Raw genomic sequence first — 22,077 nt, forward strand, 5'->3', positions numbered from 1 at the left:
AGAACCATTAAAAATAAAACAAACCTCAAAGACACACAACAGGAATATATTCACTTCCTTTAAACACAAAGTTTTGGAGCTAAACATGTTATTCTTGGCCACATCATCACAAATGATCATAAGGGTCTCAACTCATTGCCAGACTTACAGAAACGTCTCTGTACCCCTTGAGTACTGCGTCCAGTGGGACTTATGTCATCCCAATGTATTATGTATAAATCCATCCACTCAACCCCTGCCACTAGTCTGAATATCTTTTTTTTGAAATCAAATTGCCTTTGATTTCCAGTATCTAATAAAGTATCTACAACATGGTAAAAAAAATTACTGTAAATGAACACCTCACAACTGATAATACAGCCAACAATTTAAGCTTTTGGAGACTATACTGTAATAAACCCACAAAATCATTATTCCCACAAAAGTGCTTAGGTCCATCAAGTAGAACCACTGCTTTCAAAATCAGGAGCAGTTTTAAAAGGTTATGCATGATAGATGCAGTTGAGACTGATCTACCACAACTGCTGTAAAATATAGACATTATTTCATCTAATGAATGGATGGATGAAAACACAATGAGTTCTGGGCCCCCAGCCTTCTTCCTCTCTTCTAGAGCCACACCTGAAGGAAAGAGAGACACAGAATGAAAACTGCTGGGCAGGTCCCCTCCTCAGCTCTCATAGGACCTTATGACTAATGGAAAAAGGACCCTCAAGGGCGTAGTTTTTCCCACAAACGGCAGCTTAAAACAGGTACAGAAACTCAGTGAGAGTTCTTGCCTGTTTACCACTGCCTTATGGTATGTTGCCTGTGGTGTCTCAGACCCTGCATCTATCAAACGAGGAAGTGTGCTGGGTTATTTCTAACAAACCTACCGCTTCCAACGCTGCATGACAACTATCCTCTGCTTCAGTAATTATTCACTGATTACATCTTGTTTTCTAAACTTGACTAACTCTGTAGCTATAAGGCAAAGCATCATTTGATCATAACAGTGTGTAATTTCTTTACAAAAGTATTACATACAGTATGTATTTACATTTGGTGCTTCAGAAAGCCAGGTAAGAGGTTAAAAACCCTTTTCTGAAATCAAATGTGTGCTTAGAAATATCACAATCTATTTGCGATCAAGTGTTAAATTTTAAATGAGCCAGTACATGTTAATCGATTTTCCCCTAGAGTTCAGTTAGCTCTTTGTACACCTTATTGGCCATTATCTCCTTTTTGCAGATTATATCTGTGTCTGTGCAGAAATAAACTGCATTATATTGGTGCACCTGGATGGCTCAGCCGGTTAAGCATCTGACTCTTGATTTCCACTCAGGTCATAGTCTCAAGGTCATGGGATTGAGCCCTGGGTCAGACTCTGTGCTGAGCATGGAGCCTGTTTGGGATTCTCTCTCTCTCTGCCCCTCACCCACTCACACACACCCGTGCTTGCACGCGCACACACGCACACACTCTCTCTCTCTCCCAAAATGAATAAACTTAAAAGAAAAGAAATAACAGTATTATAAATAACCATGTATGCTTCCATCTCTCCCAAAAGCCTAGAGATCCTCATACAAAGGGAGGATATTGTTCTTAATGTTGTATCTCCAGTATTTAGTAAAGTACACTAACTATACCAATTGTTCAATATCAGTGAACATGGCAAAAGCCTCACAGTTGCCTACTCAAACTCCATTTTCTCTTTCTCCTTAAGTAACAGAACCCCAATTTCATTCAAAGCACCAGTGTACCCAGCTCAAAGACTGTAATTTATAGCCCGTTATAACAAAGTCTTGGCCAATGAGATTTAAACAAAGATACCATGTGAAACTTCTGGGAAGTCTCCTTAAAAGGGTCCCTCTGTTCTTCCCTCTTCCTTTCTTCCTTCTTACTGACCCAAGTACAAATATAAGGACCGGGGCCCTATAACAACCTCAGACTTAAAACTCTGTGACAGAACAGAAGATGGAAGGCGTGTGAGGACACTCTCCACCACAGCCACAGATAGCCAACTTCCAGACATAAGAATATAAAGCCTCATGTGCTTAAGCCACTGCAGCCGGGTCTTTCTTATGACCAATCCCGATCTGTAGCTGATACAATGACTGTCCCCAGAGAACAGTGTTACCACCAGTGAAGGAACCATGTGAAAAGTTTTCAAAGGTTGACAAAAGTAAGCCAACTCTTACCAAAGCTGGCATTAGTTGTTGGGTCACTACTGAAAATACAAGATGGAAGGGGCACCTGTGTGGCTCAATCGGTTGAGCGTCCAACTTCAGCCCGGGTCATGATCTCACAGTTTGTGAGTTCGAGCCCTGCGTCGGGCTCTGTGCTAACAGCTCAGAGCCTGGAGCCTGCTTCAGATTCTGTGTCTCCCTCTCTCTCTGCCCCTCCCCCACTCATACTCTGACTCTCTCTCTCTCTCTCAGAATAAGTAAACATTAAAAAAATTTTTTTTTAAAAGAAAGAAAATATGAGATGGTAAAGGGGAAAAGAGGATTTCCCCATTTCTTTCTTGTCTTCCAGTTGTGGGGTCTTGACTCAGTAATAAATTCTCTTAATCAAGCTCAATGTTCTCACATAAAACTTATTCATGCCCCAGGAAAAGAACCTGATCATGCACAGAAGTCCAGCACTCCCTTATACGAATACAGTAACCTAAAGATGCTGAGTATTTCTGTTCAGTGGAGTGAACTTTTAGTGAACACTTTCACAATCAACTTATTCAACCAGAACAAGTCCTAAAGAAGCTTTTATAATGTTTAAACTGCTCCTAACATTGACCTACTACTCAGAAGACCAATTAAAGCAGAAGACCAGTTAACAAGATTTTTACTATACTATTAAAATTCCAAGTACAATGACAGTCTTTCTAAAAGAAATTCCTTTAAAGTTAAAAGGGAGAAAACAAGAGTGTTTTGATTTGTGACATCATGAAACAAATCAGGCAAATGGCTAGAATGGATTTTGCAGAAGCACGTGTGAAATTAAATTAAGAATCAATATAATACAGTCTTGAATTTTTTAGAAGGGTAAAACTATTACCCACCTTAACAGACATTTTAAGAAGATCTATGGTTGGAAGATAGGGACTTCCTATTAATAGAGTGTGTGTGTGTGTGTGTGTGTGTGTATCTGCCTCTTGTTTACAATGGCACATTGGAGAACTACTGACATAAATTAAATCTTTTTTTTTTAATGTTTATTTATTTTTGAGAGAGACAGAGACAGAATGCGAGTGGGTTGGGGCAGAGAGAGAAGGAGGCACAGAATCTGAAGCAGGCTCCAGGCTCTGAGCTATCAGCACAGAGCCCGACGCGGGGCTCAAACTCACAAGTTGTGAGATCATGGCCTGAGCTGAAGTCGGACGCTCAACCGACTGAGTCACCCAGGCGCTCCAAATCTTTAATTTTAACTGCTTAAAATGAAAATATAGAGGATGCAACAAGTGACAATGAATCATTAAAACCTTTAAGTAACCTCTAATAACACTTCAGGAGACACCGCAGAAACTCTGCCACATGGGGGCATGAGCATTCTTCCACAGTAGTTAAAGCTATTTACATCAAGTCTACCTTCATTAAAGCACTACTTGGGCATATTAAGTTTTAACCAAATGTGATTGTGATGGAGAGTCTACTTCCAGATAATATTTTTAAAGAAGAAGAGCTAGCTACGGATTTCCAATCTTCAATAATTTCTCCTGAAGCCCCCTTAAAAAGCCATACAATTATTAAGAATCTTCTGCAATTAAAAACAGTATTTTCTAGACATAGTTGAAAAACATTTTAGGAGTCAGAATGGGCATAAAGAGAGACAGCAAAAGGACTAATATGGATAAACTACTCTCTCTGTGGTTAATTCCTCTTGACAATAGGTGAATTGGAAAAGCTTTTTGCATCTTATGTTTGCAAGAATTAAGTATCTTTGGACAAAACCCCCGTCCCCTCTGTGAGAACACTTTTACATATCCTAAAACATGGGACAGCCCTGGCTCACGCAGTACAAGAACCTCCCCACAGTCAGTAGGAGACACCTTCATCATTAACAGAGTTACTTAGAGACAAAACCAGAGGCTGCGAGACTTGGTTTACCTCTTTTCGCTACAAACATTAAGAAACAGAAGCAGAGCAGGAGGAAGCAGCTAGCCATCTCACCTGTACCGTTGAGTGTGGTGTTCTTGTTTGTGTACAGCCTGATCATATGTCCTATGGTTTTCACATTTTCTCTCAACATTATTCCTCGAGCTTGTACCATGAAGAGATACGTGTTGGCTACAAAAGAAAAAAGATGAAGTATCATGACTCAGTATGCTTTTGTTTTTAATTTAATGAAATAATAGTCAGAATGAGGAACTGTCCAACAAACCCCAACTGACTCAATCAGCATGTCCAAAGAGAAAAGAGAAATATAAAATGATTACTTCCCATTATCAAAAACTTATAAAAACAGGGGTGCTTGGCTGGCTCAGTGGGGAGAGCATGGGATTCTTGATCTCAGGGTTTTAAGTTGGAGCCCCAAGTTAGGAATAGAGATTTCTTAAAAAATAAAAATAAAAAAAAAAAAAAAACAACAAACAAAAACATAAAACAAACTGCTTTTTTAAAACAATAAAAATGAAAAATTTAAGTAGTGATGTCCATCAAATAGAATGAGACTAACTGAATATCATAATTCCTTTATTCATAAATTATTTTCTACCGTAAAATATACTTAGAAATTTCAAAAAAGGCATTTTACTACAAATATACAATCACATAATATACTTTCTCTAATTCTATATTAATTCCCTCAAATCAAAACTCCAACAAAGGCAAGCATTCCTTTATCTAATCATAAATATATCATAAATCACCACATCTAGTATGAATATGAATCTCACAATAGATCTTGCAAATTCTCAGTGTCTTTGGGGAAGGAGAGTTAGGGGGCAGAATGACCTAGAATCAATACCTATTTTGGTAATTTCTCTCTACTGAGTTAATTTCTTGGAACGTTTACACTCCCTTTGAATCACAAATCTACCTACCAGGATTGTAAAAGCAGACACAATCAAAATCAATGTGCATTTTCAAGTTGGTACATTTAATTCTTAGTGGTTAAGTGCTTCGAACTAGGCCCCAAATTTCTTCCTTTGGGAGAAACTGGTAAATTGACCAAGATTACAAAAATCTCTGCCTTTAAGAGATGCCAGGCTGGGGCGCCTGGGTGGCGCAGTCAGTTAAGCGTCCGACTTCAGCCAGGTCACGATCTCGCGGTCCGTGAGTTCGAGCCCCGCGTCAGGCTCTGGGCTGATGGCTCAGAGCCTGGAGCCTGTTTCCCATTCTGTGTCTCCCTCTCTCTCTGCCCCTCCCCCGTTCATGCTCTGTCTCTCTCTATCCCAAAAATAAATAAACGTTGAAAAAAAAAAAAAAAAAAGAGATGCCAGGCCTCTTCAGAGAGGCACAGAAGTAATCAAAAGATCCTTTCTTTGTCAGTCCTGATTCTACAAGCACAATGCAGGCATAACTTTGGACAGCTCACCAAATCTTGGCTTCCTCCCCTAAAAAAGGCAGTACTGCCCTGGCTGTTCTCTAAAGCCCCTTCTTCTCTAAATTCTCCAATCGTACGGCCAAAACATCATGAACTCCACACAAAGGGAGGAGGATCATTTTCATGGCAAAACCAAAAAACTGCAAGGTTCACCTAATGACTCCTAGGATTTTAAAATAATCTGACCCTGAACACTGTAATGACACTCTCAAAAAATGAATGCCAAGTGAAAAAATCTTAAAGGCCAACTAATTTTCTGGGTCTTATTCTACTTCCTTGAGATGATACAAAAAGATGAGCAAAATGTAATGTTTACTACCTCCTTTCCCATTTTTTATGTAAATGTTCATTTGCTCGAAATACAAAGGAGCAAAGTAAATAAAACTAGTAGAGAACACAGTAAAATAACACTCTCCTCTTACCTTCAATCTGTAACAGAGACAGAAACAGAAATCCAAGCTTCACATAAGTTTTACCTCAATCATTTTAAGAGCATGTCTACATCCTCTCTAGAAAGCAGTCCTATAATTATATATATATATAACTCATTTAGGCTTGAATTTATTACAACCGTGGGTTTACAAACACAAGTTTTTATTACATTTTTGCCCTTCAGTGGACTTTAAAAGAAAGAAGAAAAGAAAACAAAGTGCAAAATGAAAACAAAAGAATAGCCAACCAAAACAAATGTAGGAAAACAAAACTTCAACTGAATTGATACAGGGAAAAACCATCAAATAGAAAACTAATGCCAACTGGTTTTCAACACCCTGGATCATTTAAACTTGAACTTACATAGGAAATTTATTGTCCGTGATGTAAATACCTTGTAACACTTGTTCCATACCAAACTGGGGAAAAGACCTGTCATGAAGCAGCAGGACTGAGGCCCCTGTCAAAGTCTTAGTCTCCAGGAAACAGTACTGAGCCTAAGCAAGGATATGCTAGTAAGAATGTAGATGCACTAACATGTGTCCTAGAAATGGATTTTTTTTTTTAACTGCATTGCTTTTACTTTTAACACACCAACTCATATACAGAAAATTGTCTGACATCTTGAAGCCAAGTCAGATTCAAGCAGCAAGGAAAACATCTGGTATAGAAAAGAAACATCAAAGTCAAATGATCCTAAAAACTTCAAAACATCAGGTAACAAAACTGCTAAGGAACATTAAAAAATAAAAAAAAAATTAAAAAAAAATGCCTGCCAGCAACTGTGACAAAGGTGAACCATTTACTGAAAGAATGCATTTACTACTCGTTAGATGGATAGAGAAAAAAATTCAGGAAAGCAAGACACCAAGCCCTCCAAATGGAAAATCTATTAGTTTGTCTTAAATCATTTACAGCTAATTGAGTTACATTCCTTAGGTTAATGGTCCTCGTGGGTTTAATCCCCAAAGATCAAAATCCATTAGGGAATGGAGCTGTTTTGTTTAGAGTTGTCATTAATGGGAAGAATGCAAGGTGTCAAAGTACTGCAAGGCACACTAAACCAGCATGAGAATGGTTCCAACTACCTGATTTCCAAACACCCTACATTATTAACCACACTCAAATAACCATATGACTGCTAATTATCACAAATATAAAATGGAATATCTTACTGGCAAACTAACAAATTCGACAAAATCCTCTTCTAAAATTTCTATTCCAAGGGTAAGAAACTGCATTTCAGAAAACAAATAGGAAAATCTTTCTCAGCTTTGCCCTTTGGTCTTGAGACAACTCAGAAATACACTAAAAACTACCACTGCTTAATTAAAATCATGCCCTGTTCTCTAGTTAATTTGCTATTTGCCTCTGCTTTATGAGACAAATTTATTTACATTGTTCTGCTTTTGGGGTGGGGAGGGGGTACCTATAACTTAACAAAAACAAAAAAACTTCAAAAATCAACAGATTACAACTTCCAGACATCTCACCCTGGGCTTGCAAGGCAAGAAATTTATGAACTTGCCTCATTCTCAACATCAGAAAACTAAGGAATGTACTGTGTCTCCCCATCTCTTTCCACATCCAGCTTTGTTCAGTGAAAAAAGTATTCAGTATTCAGTGAAAAAAGACAAGGAGTATGTGCCAGTCTGCACTGATCTGGAAACGTTTCCCGAGCTTCAAAGGCCTCAAACACAATATCCCCTACCTTGCGACACGCTAGCACAGATCCTTTAACAGAAAGTAACCCAGTGAAGATTATGTGAGTTAGGTACATTTTAAGTGTAGTACTGGAGCTAAGAAAGAGGTGCAAGAAATACAACTTGGGGTGACATGTATTTAAGAGTGGGAATTGGGGCGCCTGGGTGGCTCAGTCGGTTAAGCGGTGGACTTCAGCTCAGGTCATGATTTCACAGCCCGTGAGTTCCAGCCCCGCGTTGGGCTCTTGCTGACGGCTCAGAGCCTGGAACCTGTTTCAGATTCTGTGTCTCCCTCTCTCTGACCCTCCCCCGTTCATGCTCTGTCTCTGTCTCAAAAATAAATAAATGTTAAAAAAAATAAAAATAGTAAGAGTGGGAAATATGGCAGTGAATTACTGTAAGAAAAATGATCCAGAGAAGAGATAAATTCAGATGCATGGAGAGAGACCGCAAATAGGGTCACATAGATAAAAGATCCCAGGATGAATTAGTCTGAGCTTGAACACAGTGCAGGAGAAAGAGGAAATGGTCAACTATATCAAATGCCAGGAAGGCTAAGAAGAAAAAATAAAAAGAATAGCTTGGGGTGCCTGGGTGGCTCAGTCAGTTAGGCATCCCGCTCTTGATTTCAGCTCAGGTCATGATCTCACAGTTCGTGAGATTGCACCCTGCATCTGTCCACATGGAGCCTACATGGAATTCTCTCTCTCTCACTCTCTGCCTCTCCCCCCATCAAAATAAATAAAGAAACTTTAAAAAAAAAATAACAGCTTAAAAAAGTAAAACACTAATATTCAGTACATACTCTTTACCAGGCATCCTTAGAAAAGCTTCACATACACTAACCGAATTAATCCTTACAAGCAACCATACAAGACAGGTACTAATATCATTCCCATTTTACAGAGTAAAAAAAAAAAAAAAAAAGAGACATGGTTAAGTAATTTGTTCAAGGTCACACAGTTATCAGGTGGTGGTGGAGGCAGAATTCAAATCCCAGCAGTTTAGTTCTTTACCACCATACTATTTAGCCTCTTAAAAATGCTATTAGGAGATCACTGTCAATCTTTTAAGAGAAGAGTTTCTGGGAAGCAATGGAAACAAAAGGCAAACAGGAAAGAGTAAAGTGGGTAGTGGCAAAGTGAAAACAATTTTCAGAGAAAATTGTGAGAGCAAAGTCAAGGGAAAGTGGGTTTTGTTTTTTAGAATAGGAGAAACCTCAGCATGACTGTGGCCTAAGTAGAGGGAAGAAAAAGTACATTTAAATTTAAGGCACAAAAAGAAGAGAAAGGACAGGAAAGCACATTTCCACTGATGGGACAGTGTACGTAGAGGCTGTGGGGTACACAGGTGTTGAGCATATCCAGGAATAAACAACCCAACTTAAGTAGAGTTTGGAAGCAATGGAAAATAATTTGTAAAGGTCCACGTGGATGGATGGTGTGGGGGAAAAAAAAACACAGAAGAAAAAAGGGGAGCGGACTTGAGGTCATTGTGAAGATGAGAAGTTATGTTAACAATGGTGAGAAAGTGCCAGAAGTATAAGGTTAGGAAGACTGTGGACTGGGGAGGTGCAAGGGAGAACAGGTCACAGCTATGGGGACTTGGCACATGGGAGGACGGAAGACAAGGACCAGACTGCCTGATGGCCACCAAGAGAGACGTCAGTGGGATAGGAGGTGGAGCTGGAAGGTTCTGAACTGATGCAGGCATATCTCAGAGACACTGCTGCAGTGGTCTGCTGCAGACCACCACAATAGACTTTTTTAATTAATTATTTATTTATTTATTTTACTATAATAAATCAAGTCAAACGTTGTCACTTCCCAGTGTGTCCAAAAGCTACATTTGCACTGTACTCTAAGTGTGCAACAGCTTTATGTCTTAAAAAGTAATGTACATACCTTTTTTTTTTAATATTTATTTTTGAGACAGAGCACGAGCAGGGGAGGGGCAGAGAGAGAGAGGGAGACACAGAATCCGAAGCAGGCTCCAGGCTCAGAGCCCGAAGTGGGGCTCGAACCCATGAAGCACGAGATCATGACCTGAGCTGAAGTCAGATGCTCAACCGACTGAGCCACCCAGGTGCCCCAAAAAGCAATGTAATACCTTAACTAAAAAATACTTTATTGCTAAAAAATGTTAATCATCATCTGAGCTTTCAGCAAGTAATAACCTTTTCGCTGATGGAGGGTCTTGCCTCAAAGTTGATGGCTGCTGACTGATCGGGGTGGTGGTGCTGAAGGCTGGGATGGCTGTGGCAATTTCTGAAAATAAAACAACAACCAAGTTTGCCACATCAAATGATTCTTCCCTCCACGAATGATTTCTCTGGAGAATGTAATGCTGTTTGCTAGCATTTTATCCATAGTAGAACTGCAAAACTGGAGTCAATCCTCTCAGACCCTGCCACTGCTTAATGAACTAAGTTTATGTAATATTCTAAATCCTCTGTTGTCATTTCAGAAATCTTCACGGCATCTTCACCAGCAGATTCCATCTCAAGAAACCACTTTCTTTGTTCATCCATAAAAAGCAACTCCTCACCCGCTCGAGTTTTATCATGAGATTGCAGCAAATCAGTCACATGATGACTACACTTGTAACTCTAGTTCTCTTGCTATTTCCACCACATCTGCAGTGACTTCCTCCACTGAAGTCCTGAACCCCTCAAAGTCATCCATGAGGGTTAGAATCACTTTCTTCCAAACTCCTGGTAATGCTGATATTTGGACCTCTTCCCCTCCATAAATGTTCTTAATAGCATTTAGAACGATGAATCTTTTCCAGGTTTTCAATTTACCTTGCCCAGATCCATCAGAGGAATCACTATGTATGGCAGGTAAAGCTTTATGAAATGTATTTCTTAAATAATACTTGAAAGTCAAAATGGCTCCTTGACCCATGGGCTACCGAACGGATGCTGTGTCAGCAGGCATGAAAATACTAACTTCATTGTATATCTCCATCAGAGCTCTTGAGTAAAGGTACCTTGTCAATGAGCAGAAATATTTTGTAAGAAACCTTTTTTTCTGAGTAGGTCTCAAGAGTGGACTTTAAATATTCAGTAGTAAACCATGCTGTAAACAAATGTGCTCTCATCTAGGTTTTGTTGTTCCATTTCTAGAGCACAGGCAGGGTAGACTTAGCATCATTCTTCAGGGTCCTAGAATTTTGGGAATGGCAAATGAGAGATGGTTTCAATTTAAAGTCACCTGCTACATTAGCCCCTACCTAACAAAAGTCTGCCTGTCCTTTGAAGCTTCGAAATCAGGCATTGACTTCTCTTCTCTAGCTATAAAAGTCCTAGATGGTGTCTTCTTCCAATAGAAAGCTGTTTTGTCTATACTGGGAATCTGCTGTTTAGTGGAACTACCTTCACTAATTAGTTAGACCTTCTAGATAAGTTGCTATGGCTTCTACACCAGCACTTGTTGCTTCTCGTTGCACTGCCATGTTATACAGACAGCTTCTTTCCTTAAACCTCATGAACCAACCTCTGCTAGCTTCAGACTTTTCTTCTGCAGCTTCCTCACCTCTCTCAGCCTTCCCAGAATTGAAGAAAGTTAGGGCCTTGCTCTGGATCAGGCTCTGGCTTCAGGGAATGTTGTGGCTGGTCTGATCTTCTATCCAGACCACTAAAACTTTTTCCATTTCAGCAATAAGATTGGGTCACCTTCTTATCATTCATGTGTTCACCAGAGTAGCGCTTTTAATTTCCTTCAAGAACCATTCTTCTGGGGGCACCTGGGTGGCTTAGTCAGTAAAGCATCCAACTCATTGATTTCAGCTCAGGTCATGATCTCGCAGTTCATGAGTTCAAGCCCCACGTTGGGCTCTGTGCTGACAGCATGGAGCCTGCTTAGGATTCTGTATCTCCTCTCTTTGCCTCTCCCTACTTGTCCTCGCATGCACACACATGCTCTCTTTCAAAAATAAACAAACTTTATGGGGTGCCTGGGTGGCTCAGTCAGTTAAGTGTCCGACTTCGGCTCAGGTCATGATCTCACGGTTCATGAGCTCAAGTCCCACGTTGGGCTCTGTGCTGAGCATGCAGCCTACTTTGGATTCTGTGTCTCCTTCTCTCTCTGCCCCTTCCCTGCTCGTACTCTCTGTCTCTCTCAAAAAATAAATAAATAAAACATTAAAAAATAAAAAAAATAAAATAAAATAAAAAAACTTTTCCTCTGCATTCACATCTTGGCTGTTTGGTGCAAGAGAGCTTTCCACCTGTCTTGGCTTTCGACATCCCTTCCTCACTAAGCTTATTCATTTCTAGCTTTTGATTTAAAGTGAGACGTGCAACTCTTCCTTTCACTTGAGCACCTAGAAGCCACTGTAGGATTATTAGTTAGCCTAATTTCAATATTGTTGTGTCTCAGGAAATATAAGGAGGCCCAAGGAGAGGGAGACTGACAGGGAAGGGTCAGTCAGCAAAGTGTCAGAACACGCACATTTATTGATTATTAAGTTTGCTGTCTTAAGTTTGGGTTCATGACACCCAAAACAATTACAATAGTAACATCAAAGAACACAAATCACCATAACAGATATAATAATAATGAAAACGTCTGAAATATAGTGACAATTACCAAATGTGACACAAAGACATGAAGTGAGCAGATGCTGTTGGAAAAATGGTGTCAACCGACTTTCCCGACGCAAGATTGCCACAAACATTCAATTTGTAAAAAATGCATTATCTGCAAAGCACAATAAAGTGAAGCATAATAAAATGAGGTACGCCTGTACTAACTGCCAAAATCATCCCAGGATGCAGAATGTTGGGGGCACAGGCTTCTAAAGAGAAGAGAAGAGAAGTGAATGAACATTTATTGAGTACCTACATTGGTCAACCTACCTGCTGTATACAAATATATGTAAATATATATACATATAATTATATTTAATTCTTTTTTTAGTTTTTTTAATGTTTATTTGTGAAAGAGACACACAGCATGAGTGCGGGAGGGGCAGAGAGAGAGAGAGAGAGAGAGAGAGAGAGAGAGAAAGAAAGAGACTGAATCCAAAGCAGGCTCCAGGCTCCAAACTGCCAGCACAGAGCCCAACGCAGGGTTCGAACCCATGAACCGCGAGATCATGACCTGAGCCAAAGTCGGACGCCTAATCAACTGAGCCACCCAGGTGCCCATGATTATATTTAATTCTTAAACTGCCTGTATCAGGTTGAATGGAGACCCCCCCAAAAGATAATATGCACATCCTAATTCCCAGAAGGGGTGAAAATGTTATCTTATTTGGAAAAGGAGTCTTTGCAGATGTAATTAAGGATCCTGAGATGAGGAGATCATCCTGGATTATCCGGGTGGGCATAAAATCCAATGACAAAGGCACGGACAAGAAAAGGGCAAGGGATCATTTACACACACACACACACACACACACACACACACACACACACACACAGAAGAAAGAAATGTAAAGATGGAAGCAGAGACTGGAGTGATGTGGCCACAAGCCTAGGAAGACAAAGAATGCCAAGAGGCACCTGAGGCTGGAAGAAGGAAGGAAGGATTCTCCTCGAGAGCCTCCAGAGGGAGCACAGCCCTGACAACACTTGATTTCAGACTTTTGGTCCCCAGGACTGTGAGATAATAAATTTCTGTTGCTTCAAGCCACTCAGTGTGTGGTAATGTGTATAACGGCCATAGAAAACTAATACACTACCACATGGCGTGGGTACAATTTTCCCCATCGTAAGATCCGAAAACAAACTCAGAAGCTACATAGGTAGGTATTAAAAACTGGGATTCAAGGACAGGTCTGAAGGACTCTGAGGGGCAGCAAAGTGTTAGAAGCAATGGTTGAAAGTCATAGAGCAGAGGGAGGGACAAAAAAGAAAAAAAAAGAAAAATCTTCAATGTAAGAAGTTCTGAGGGGAGTGAGAAGGGATCAACCAGATTCCAACTAGTGCAAGGAAGAAGAGGAGGAAATCAGAAGGGGCACTTATAGTTTCCCATATTATCTACAGAACACAATGTGGAAAAAAGAAAAATACTGCTTATATTACACCCCTTGATATTAGTACAGATATCTGAATCAGATAGCTCTGAATTTCTAAGAACTGACAATAATCTTCTAAGTATCTATTTCAGATGCTTAAAGGTTTTCTTCTTCCCACATCTAGCCCTTATTCAACAAATTCCCAGAAATTACTCATCCAAGATGGTAAAGCTAAACATATTATCTCTGTTAATAATGTTGTAAACCCCAGAATTAGGCCAGATAATATGTGAAATATTGTTCATACTTTGTCTAGGACCAAAGTACTGCCTGGGTTAAAAACAAAAAAGTAACAAATTTCTAGGCTGTGCCAGGCTGTGAGACAAACAATTCACTTTATGTCAAGGTACTATTTAAGCAGAGTACCTCACCATGGTGATGATAATTCAAAGCCAGGTATGGGCTCAAGGAAATCTGTAGTGCAAATAATTACCAACCTACAATAACTTCCTCCCCATCTTTCAAGTGAGTCATAGGCTGACTAACGAATAAAGAGAATGAAAGACTTCTTCTGCATTCAGAATCCCATTTTATCAAGGAATAATGAATTCGGTGGTTAGACAAGGTACAGATCTATTTCAGATCTTAGCCAACAGCTACAGCTTTGCTGATGCAGACACTAAAAATTAACAAGAAATTCTTTACAACTAGTGCTTTTACCACTTCCACTCTGCAATTTAGCAGTCTTAAGTTATTTCTGGAGATTATTTCTGTTTGAATACTGATCAAAATTAAATATTTTTAAATAAAATTGGACTTTTCCAACAGTCTTAAAGACGTTCAGGGTGGAGACATGTGTTTGTTCAACACATATTTACTGAACGCTTACCATTTGCCAAGCAGTACCAGAAATTAAGGGGTCAGGGAGGTTCCTTTGTAAAAACCAAAATCCTAAAGCAGCATAAACTACCTAAAACATCAGAAGTACTTTTGCAGATCATCAGTGAAGCCTCGTTTAAACTCAGCTGATAATTCTAAAAATAGACTCTGAACCTAGCAATATGAAAACACTAACACAAGATATCAATCTGCACTGACATTTCTTAGTTGACTGTTGTTCACTTAAAATAGACACACATTTCTTTAAAGCACAAACAAAAGTTAAGCATTATGCACCACATTGTAGGAAAGGAAAATTAGGAGGAAATGAGGGAATCAGGGAAGAAAGAATGTAGCCAATTAAATAGATTTTTTAACCTAATCGGTAAGGAAACTTATCTAATGAAATTACAGACTAAAAGATCAAACCATAAATAAACAGCCAGGCAACATTATTAAATTTTTGAAAATTAATGATTTCAGAACACATAAGGTGAATGTGAAATGAATCTTTACTGAAGAATTCTATCATGTGGGGCGCCCGGGTGACTCAGTTGGTTAGGTGTCCAACTTTTGATTTCAGTTCCAGTCGTGATCTTACGGCTCCGCACTGACAGCACGGAGCGTGCTTGAGATTCTCTCTCTCCCTCTCACTGCCCCTCTTCTGCTCATGCACTCTCTTGCTCAAAATAAGTAATTTTTTTTTAATTCTCTCATGAGGAAAAAAGGTGAAAAGTATTTGAACTATATGTTTTATAATTATCCCCAATTTCCTTGTGTTTTCACAATTAAAATACCTTTTGAAATTTCAACTTATTTATGAAAGGAAAATGATTCTGTAACAAGCAGGAGAAGAGGAAACACTGTGGGAAATGAATTTCAAAGATTTCCAAAGCTAGAGCATATTTTCAAATCAATAAACAAGGCACCTTATAATTCTCTCCTTTAGGTCTCTTGATTCAAATAAAAATAAAGTCCAATTTCTCTTCCTCTGAGTCAAACTAGAAATTGCATAAATCATAATTTCTGAGGTATTAACATAATTATCAGGAAAGCAATATATATAACATGGTTTCAATAAGGTCACATTAACACTAGCAAACCTCAAATATTTAAAAATAAAACAAGACCCAATATTTCAATCGAGATTATAGCACCAAGTTTCATATACCTACTTAAGTGTAACAATATTACAAAGAGACTTTTCTAGAAAAATGCTATATAAAATGTTTTTAAATCATTGGCTAACATGCAAGGTTATCTGCTTTAATCCCTTTTACTGATCTGATTAAGTAAATTACAATGTATCTTTCTAATAATTAAAAACACTAACAAATTTCAGATCAACCTATAACTCAGTCACATAGTCAGTGCAGACTCACAAAGAAACACATGATCCTGGTTGTCTTAAAGGATGTATTTGTCCATTCTGTCCATTTCTATTCTGGAGGAAAAAAATTCTTCACCATGACAGCCATCTCCGCTCCAGTAAAACATGATGCTATAAACAAGTTAATCTAGTTTTTAAAAAGTAAGATTTCTTCGGGGCGCCTGGGTGGCGCAGTCGGTTAAGCGTCCGACTTCAGCCAGGTCACGATCTCGCGGTCCGGGAGTTCGAGCACCGCGTCAGGCTCTGGGCTGATGGCTCAGAGCCTGGAGCCTGTTTCCGATTCTGTGTCTCCCTCTCTATCTGCCCCTCCCCCATTCATGCTCTGTCTCTCTCTGTCCCAAAAATAAATAAACGTTGAAAAAAAAAAAAATTTAAAAAGTAAGATTTCTTCTATGAAAGATCAAATGATATAAGATGATTAATTTAGAGAGGTAAACCTGTCAAGCACTTAACTTTTTTTCACCCACCAGTTGGGGTATTTGTCAGAAATAAAGTTCCCAGGGTCCAGAATTACCTAAGATGTGTATTAAAAATGAACCAGAATCAGAATCAGAATCTCAGGTGATAAAACGTAGGAAATAAGTTTGTTTATGCAAACCACCTTAAGCACATTCATGTTTGAAAACCACTGCTTGTAGTAACTCTTTAAAAATAACATTTGTAACAAGCAAAAAATTAGAACGTCCTTTTACATCAGTTTAATTATATTAAATAAATCCTCTTTACACAGCTTTCTAATTCATGCACAGCTCATTCAGACATGGAAGAATCTAAGTTTACCTCCCAGTATAATGGTATCATACGATGATTTGGTCGAACCAGAGACTTTCACACACTCGAGTAATTAATCATGAAAACACAGATGCAAGCAAAAAGCCATATTTATTATGCCTCTGGAGAAAAAAACAAGTTAATTACAAATTTCAGATTTAAAATTACTAAGTATGTTTTCCTAAACATTTCACCACGCCACGCAGCCAAAAATATAACTGCTGATGAACACCCTTTAAGCTATCTTTCCTATTTTAACTGAGGGTTTTTGCTGTGGCTTTAAACTAAACTTTGCCAAGTTTTGATATGACTAAAAACAAGTATGCTGATGAAACATAACAAATCAAGTTGGCTCACTACAGGATTTATATACTAGAGAAAAATAAAATTGGGGTGTTACCTGAAATTGCCCAGTGAATCCAAGACATGAGATAAAAACGTCCAGTACTAACTGGAGTAAAGTCTTAATTTTGCAAAGGCGTGTTAATGGTGGTGTAGGTATCCTCGGAAAACCTACTTTCAACCTTGAATCAGCCTGATTTTCACCATAAATCACAATATTACCTGTATAGTACTCTCTTTGCTACTATTCTGACAAAAGGCAGAAATGGAAAAAAATAGTCTTTTAAATATTAAATCACTGTGTCCTCCAGGAATTAAAAAGAGGAAAGAGAAGAGAAGAGAAGAGAAGAGAAGAGAAGAGAAGAGAAGAGAAAAGAAAAGAAAAGAAAAGAAAAGAAAAGAAAAGAAAAGAAAAGAAAAGAAAAGAAAAGAAAAGAAAAGAAAAGGAAAGGAAAACAGATACAGAGGGAAAAGGGGTAAAAAGGATGACAGATGACAGGGACAGGCTGTTCTGATTAAACTGGTAAACTGCAGTCTGAGGCAGTGGTAACAACAGCCAGCTCGGTCTAAAGCAGCCAGGAAAATTGACCAGGAGAATAGTGCACAAATCAATGCTCTTGGGAATTCCCAAAAGTGACCTAGGAAATCCAACCTCTAGAAAAATCACTGCAATGTACCTCTTTCCACTGTCTCCCTGCAGTCTCCCCATCCACCCCCACACTTACTTAAGACAAACATGAAACGCAGGCTTGAAAGGGAAAGGAAGTCATAAAAGGCAATGTGGGGGTGGGGGGACAGGAGGAGGAACAGGTCTGCCCCTAGGCTGGGTGAGCAAGGGTGCTGTGGAGGTTAGCATAGCATAACTGAGTGTAAGAGGCTATTAGAAGTCTGACCAGTCTCCCAAGCAAAGCACCTTCTCCAGCCTTAACAGGTGGTCATCTACCCCCGGATTAAAAACATGCTTATGAAGCACTTATTTCATTGTTTACTGACAACTCAGAATGCTGTGGTTTCTTAAAATCTGCTTCATGGGGCACCTGGGTGGCCGAGTCAGTTAAGTGTCCGACTTCGGCTCAGGTCATGATCTCACGGTTCGTGCGTTCGAGCCCTGCATTGGGCTCGTGCTGATGGCTCAGAGCCTGGAGCCTGCTTCAGACTCTGTCCCCTCTCCCCCACTCATGCTCTGTGCCTCAAAAATAAACATTAAAAAAATTTTTTTAATCTGCCTCTTTGTAACTAAACTACCTTTATGGCTATCTGACGCTATCCAAAAAAGTTTCGTCTCTCTTCTACATGGTCTCCCTTTAAGCTGAAGAAGACAGAGCTCATATTTCCCCCAAACCATCTTCCAGGGCAACAATGATCAGGTCCTTCAACTCACGCACAGTGGAAGAGTCAGATACCCCAAGATGTACATTTCAGCTCTGCCAGAAAACTACTTCAGCTCTTCCAACAACAACGTGTGAGACTTCGGACAGGTGACAATCTTTGGGAGCCAGTCTTGCCTTCTCTTTCTTTACAAGACTATTCCATTAGCATGGGGCCAGGGGTGTGGCAAGGACAACTCTATGAAGCTCCAACAGTGAAGCAGTGGGCTACATTTGGGATCTTTCTCCTGTAACTTCTTTCTTTGCACAAAGATTTGGCTCCAGAGACACCAAGGCCTCTGGGTCCAAGGTTCCCATGGCCCCGGCCCTTGAACAGAGGAGCAAACCTAGAGGCTCCAGTGGGGAAACAGGCAGCCATAGCTCTGACCACCAGAGAGCCTAAGGCCTACAAAGCCAAGTGTCCTGATAAGCCTTGTAGTATATCCTCTGATAAACAGGCTGGCCACACGATGGGCTAGGAAACTACCCACTGTATATAATAACACTGCCTCAAGAGAAAAATCCATCCTGTTCCCAGCTAAATTCCAACTGGTATTTGGAATACCTGCCACACAGAGACTACAACCTAGATTAGGAGTTTCCCTTTTAAAAGTATCCACAGACGTGGCTATTTTTACCTTCAATAAACATTAAAAGGCAGTAATGGTAAACACTGCTGCAGAATAAATACATCACTTACCTCGTTCTGCCACATTAACAGACCTCAAATGTATTCATGAAAGAATAACATGAAGAATGGTATTTAGCATTGTCAGATTTCAATGAATAAATTTTCTCTTCAAAAATACCTAATTTCGGGGTGCCTGGGTGGCTCAGTTGCTTGTGTCCGACTCCGGCTCAGGTCACGATCTTGTGGTTTGTGGGTTAGAGCCCCACATTGGGCTCTGTGCTGACAGCTCAGAGCCTGAAGCCTGCTTCAGATTCTGTCTCTCTCGCTCTCTGCCCCTCCCCCACTCACACTCTGTCTCTGTGTCTCTCTTTCAACAATAAATATTTAAAAATTAAAAAAAAAAACCTAATTCCCACAGGCCCCTAGGATTTAGATTCACATATACTGAAACAACATAGTGGAGTTACGTATGCTGTCCAAGGATGGCAATCTGACTGTGGTAGGCAGTCTCTAAGAATGCCTCCTAGTCCCTTGATTGTAGACCAAACTGAGTGGCTCTTTTCTGAGAAAACACGGCAAAAGTGATGAGGTTTTGTGAGCTGCCCTGTAGAGAGGCCCATGTGGCCAGAAGTGAGGGAAGCCTCCAACTAACAACCTGCAGAGAACTGAGGCCCTCACTCCAACAGCCCTCAAAGAACTGAATTCTGCCCAAACCTACATGGGTGAACTTGGAAGGCTCCCCCGTGGAGCCTTCACCCACAACCCTGATCAACCCTCAATACTCTGTAGCCTCGTGAGAGAACTTGAACCACAGGCATGCAGCCACACCATGTCCACATTCCTGGCCCATAGCAACTATGAGATAATACATATGTGTTCTTTTAAGCTCCTACATTTTGGGGTAATTCACAAAGTTATAGATAACTAATATGCTGACCAATCCAATTTTCTCTACTGTTCCTAATTCCCAGCCCAACCCTCCATAAACTCCCAAGGTGTCTAACATCCAACATCCCAATGGTATTGATTAGTCAGCTGGTAAGAGAACAAAGGAGCCGCCCTACCAACAGAAGGGACTGAATTAGAAACATTCAGCCACTCAACAATTCTTTAGTAAGCCTCTAGCATGTGCCCAAGGCAGAAACCAAATCTCTTAACTTAGTTTAGGAAACAGTTCACTCTATACTTAGATTTGATCAAATAAACTGAGCCCCTCACTCTAAACAGATAACTCAAACACCTACCTAATCTAGTATGAACTCCCTCAACCTCCTTCTCCATATTCCTCTAATTTTTTGCTACAGCAAACATCTTTATGTCCTCTCTTCTCCCATCTCCAAAACTAATGTACCTATAAGCTTTATCCCACTCTACCTGCTCTAATTCCTTTAATCCATTCATAGTGGTACCGCCTAAATATTTCTGAAATGCAAATCTGATTGCGTCACTCTCCTACTTAAAATTTAAGCTCAATGGTTTGACATTGTCCTCAGGCTAGCGTCCAAATTCTCATACCCAGTTTACAAGGATCACTCCGACTGGACCCATGTGTATCTCTCTGGCTCCAGCCCACACTCCTCTCTGTACTCTATGCTTTAGCCCCTAACTTTTTTTTTTTTAACTTTCCATTTCCCCCTCACCTCTTAGCTTTCAAATATTCCAATCTAGCACGAAATATTTTTCCCCCAAGCCAATCGTTTAAGTACCTAATTTAAGCTTCTGGCCGCAGCTTCATCTTTGTCTTCTCCATAATGCCTAAATTAGTTTAGTGCCACCCCACAACCGGTGCATCCACAACAAATGGCATTTCATTCTACTCTAGAATAGTTATTCTTCAGTTGTGAGGATTTCTCACTGGTTATATGGTCTATGAAGACAAGGACCTGTGGATCCTGTTCAATGCTGAACCACAGTGTCCTGTAGAGACAAACATTTGCAGTATGAAGTCTTCCTAGATCACATGTTATAATCCGTTCTCTACTTACCTCCTACTTACCAAATCGGGAATTCTTCTAAGCATTAACCCATTGCAACACTTGTCTTGCTAATCATCATTTTTCATTCATTCATTCACTCACTCACAAAGGCCTCACTTCATTCATATGATCTCTCTCTCTCCCTTCATTTTCCTGTTCCTATTTCTCCACTTGCCCTAAGTTGTTAGATTCCATCCATGGCTATCTTCTCTTCAGCTTCCACAAGCTCTCCTTGAGTGGCCATCCAAACTTCCCATGATGTCAACCACACTGACTGCCTATGTGAGACTGGGGAATGAATAGGGTAACAGAGCCTTTTGGGAAACTTTTCAAACTACACTTAGGCCTCCTCCATATTTTGATTTAATCCTTAGCACCCCATGTTTACCAGTAACTGACATGATGAGTTACTTCTACTTGCAGGAGTTAGTTTTATCACTCAGGTGTGTTGGGGGAGAAATAGGTAAGTACCACTTATGTATATGCTGAAGACAGCCAGATCTCTCTCGTTAGACGTCTCTCCTAGGCTCTAAGTTCTTATTTGCATCTTCCTACCTACTGACATGTTCTTCCTGGATATCCCACACTCTCTCTAAAGAGTTGGGATACCCTAACTCACTCTCTCTAAAACCAAAATAGCTCCCTCAAAGCACATGCCTGTCTATACCTCCTACCAGCCACCTAGCTGTCTAAGCTGGAATACCAGCATCCTCCTAAAGCCTCTCTCTTTCCTTCAATGTCACTACTCACATCCTCTCAACTCTGTCTGGATCCAACTATGACCTTGATCAGGTTCTAATATTCTACTTTCTGAGCTACTGAAATAACTTCCTACCTGGTCTCTCTGTCACTGGTTCTGCCCTTTATCAATCATGCTCCATGCTAAAAGAAATGCTCTAAAACAAAGGATTGCATCATTCCCCTTTTCAAAACTTCTGATGTTTCCTGCTACCCCCAGGACAAAAATTTGAGCCTGGGATGAGTGACCAGAAAAGAAAGGCCCAGAGGAAAGAAACCACTGACACCAAGACCCAAATCAAAAGAAACCCTAAAAGGAGCCATGTAGGTCAGAGAACTTGGTAAGGAAAACACCAGTGGA

General features: G+C 39.9%; 1 protein-coding gene across 1 annotated transcript in view; it reads right to left on the reverse strand.

Annotated features, from left to right (window-relative positions):
- The window catches only part of B4GALT6 (beta-1,4-galactosyltransferase 6), a 69,454-nt gene that overhangs the window by 41,129 nt on the left and 6,248 nt on the right, over positions 1–22,077 (reverse strand). Inside the window, exon 2 of the mRNA XM_025931240.2 lies at positions 4,149–4,265. Coding sequence (XP_025787025.1) covers positions 4,149–4,265 — 117 coding nt within the window. The remainder of the gene's footprint in view (positions 1–4,148; positions 4,266–22,077) is intronic.

Source organism: Puma concolor, chromosome D3 (assembly GCF_028749965.1).
Source record: "Puma concolor isolate L17-30 chromosome D3, mPumCon1.1.hap2, whole genome shotgun sequence".
Lineage (NCBI taxonomy): Eukaryota > Metazoa > Chordata > Mammalia > Carnivora > Felidae > Puma > Puma concolor.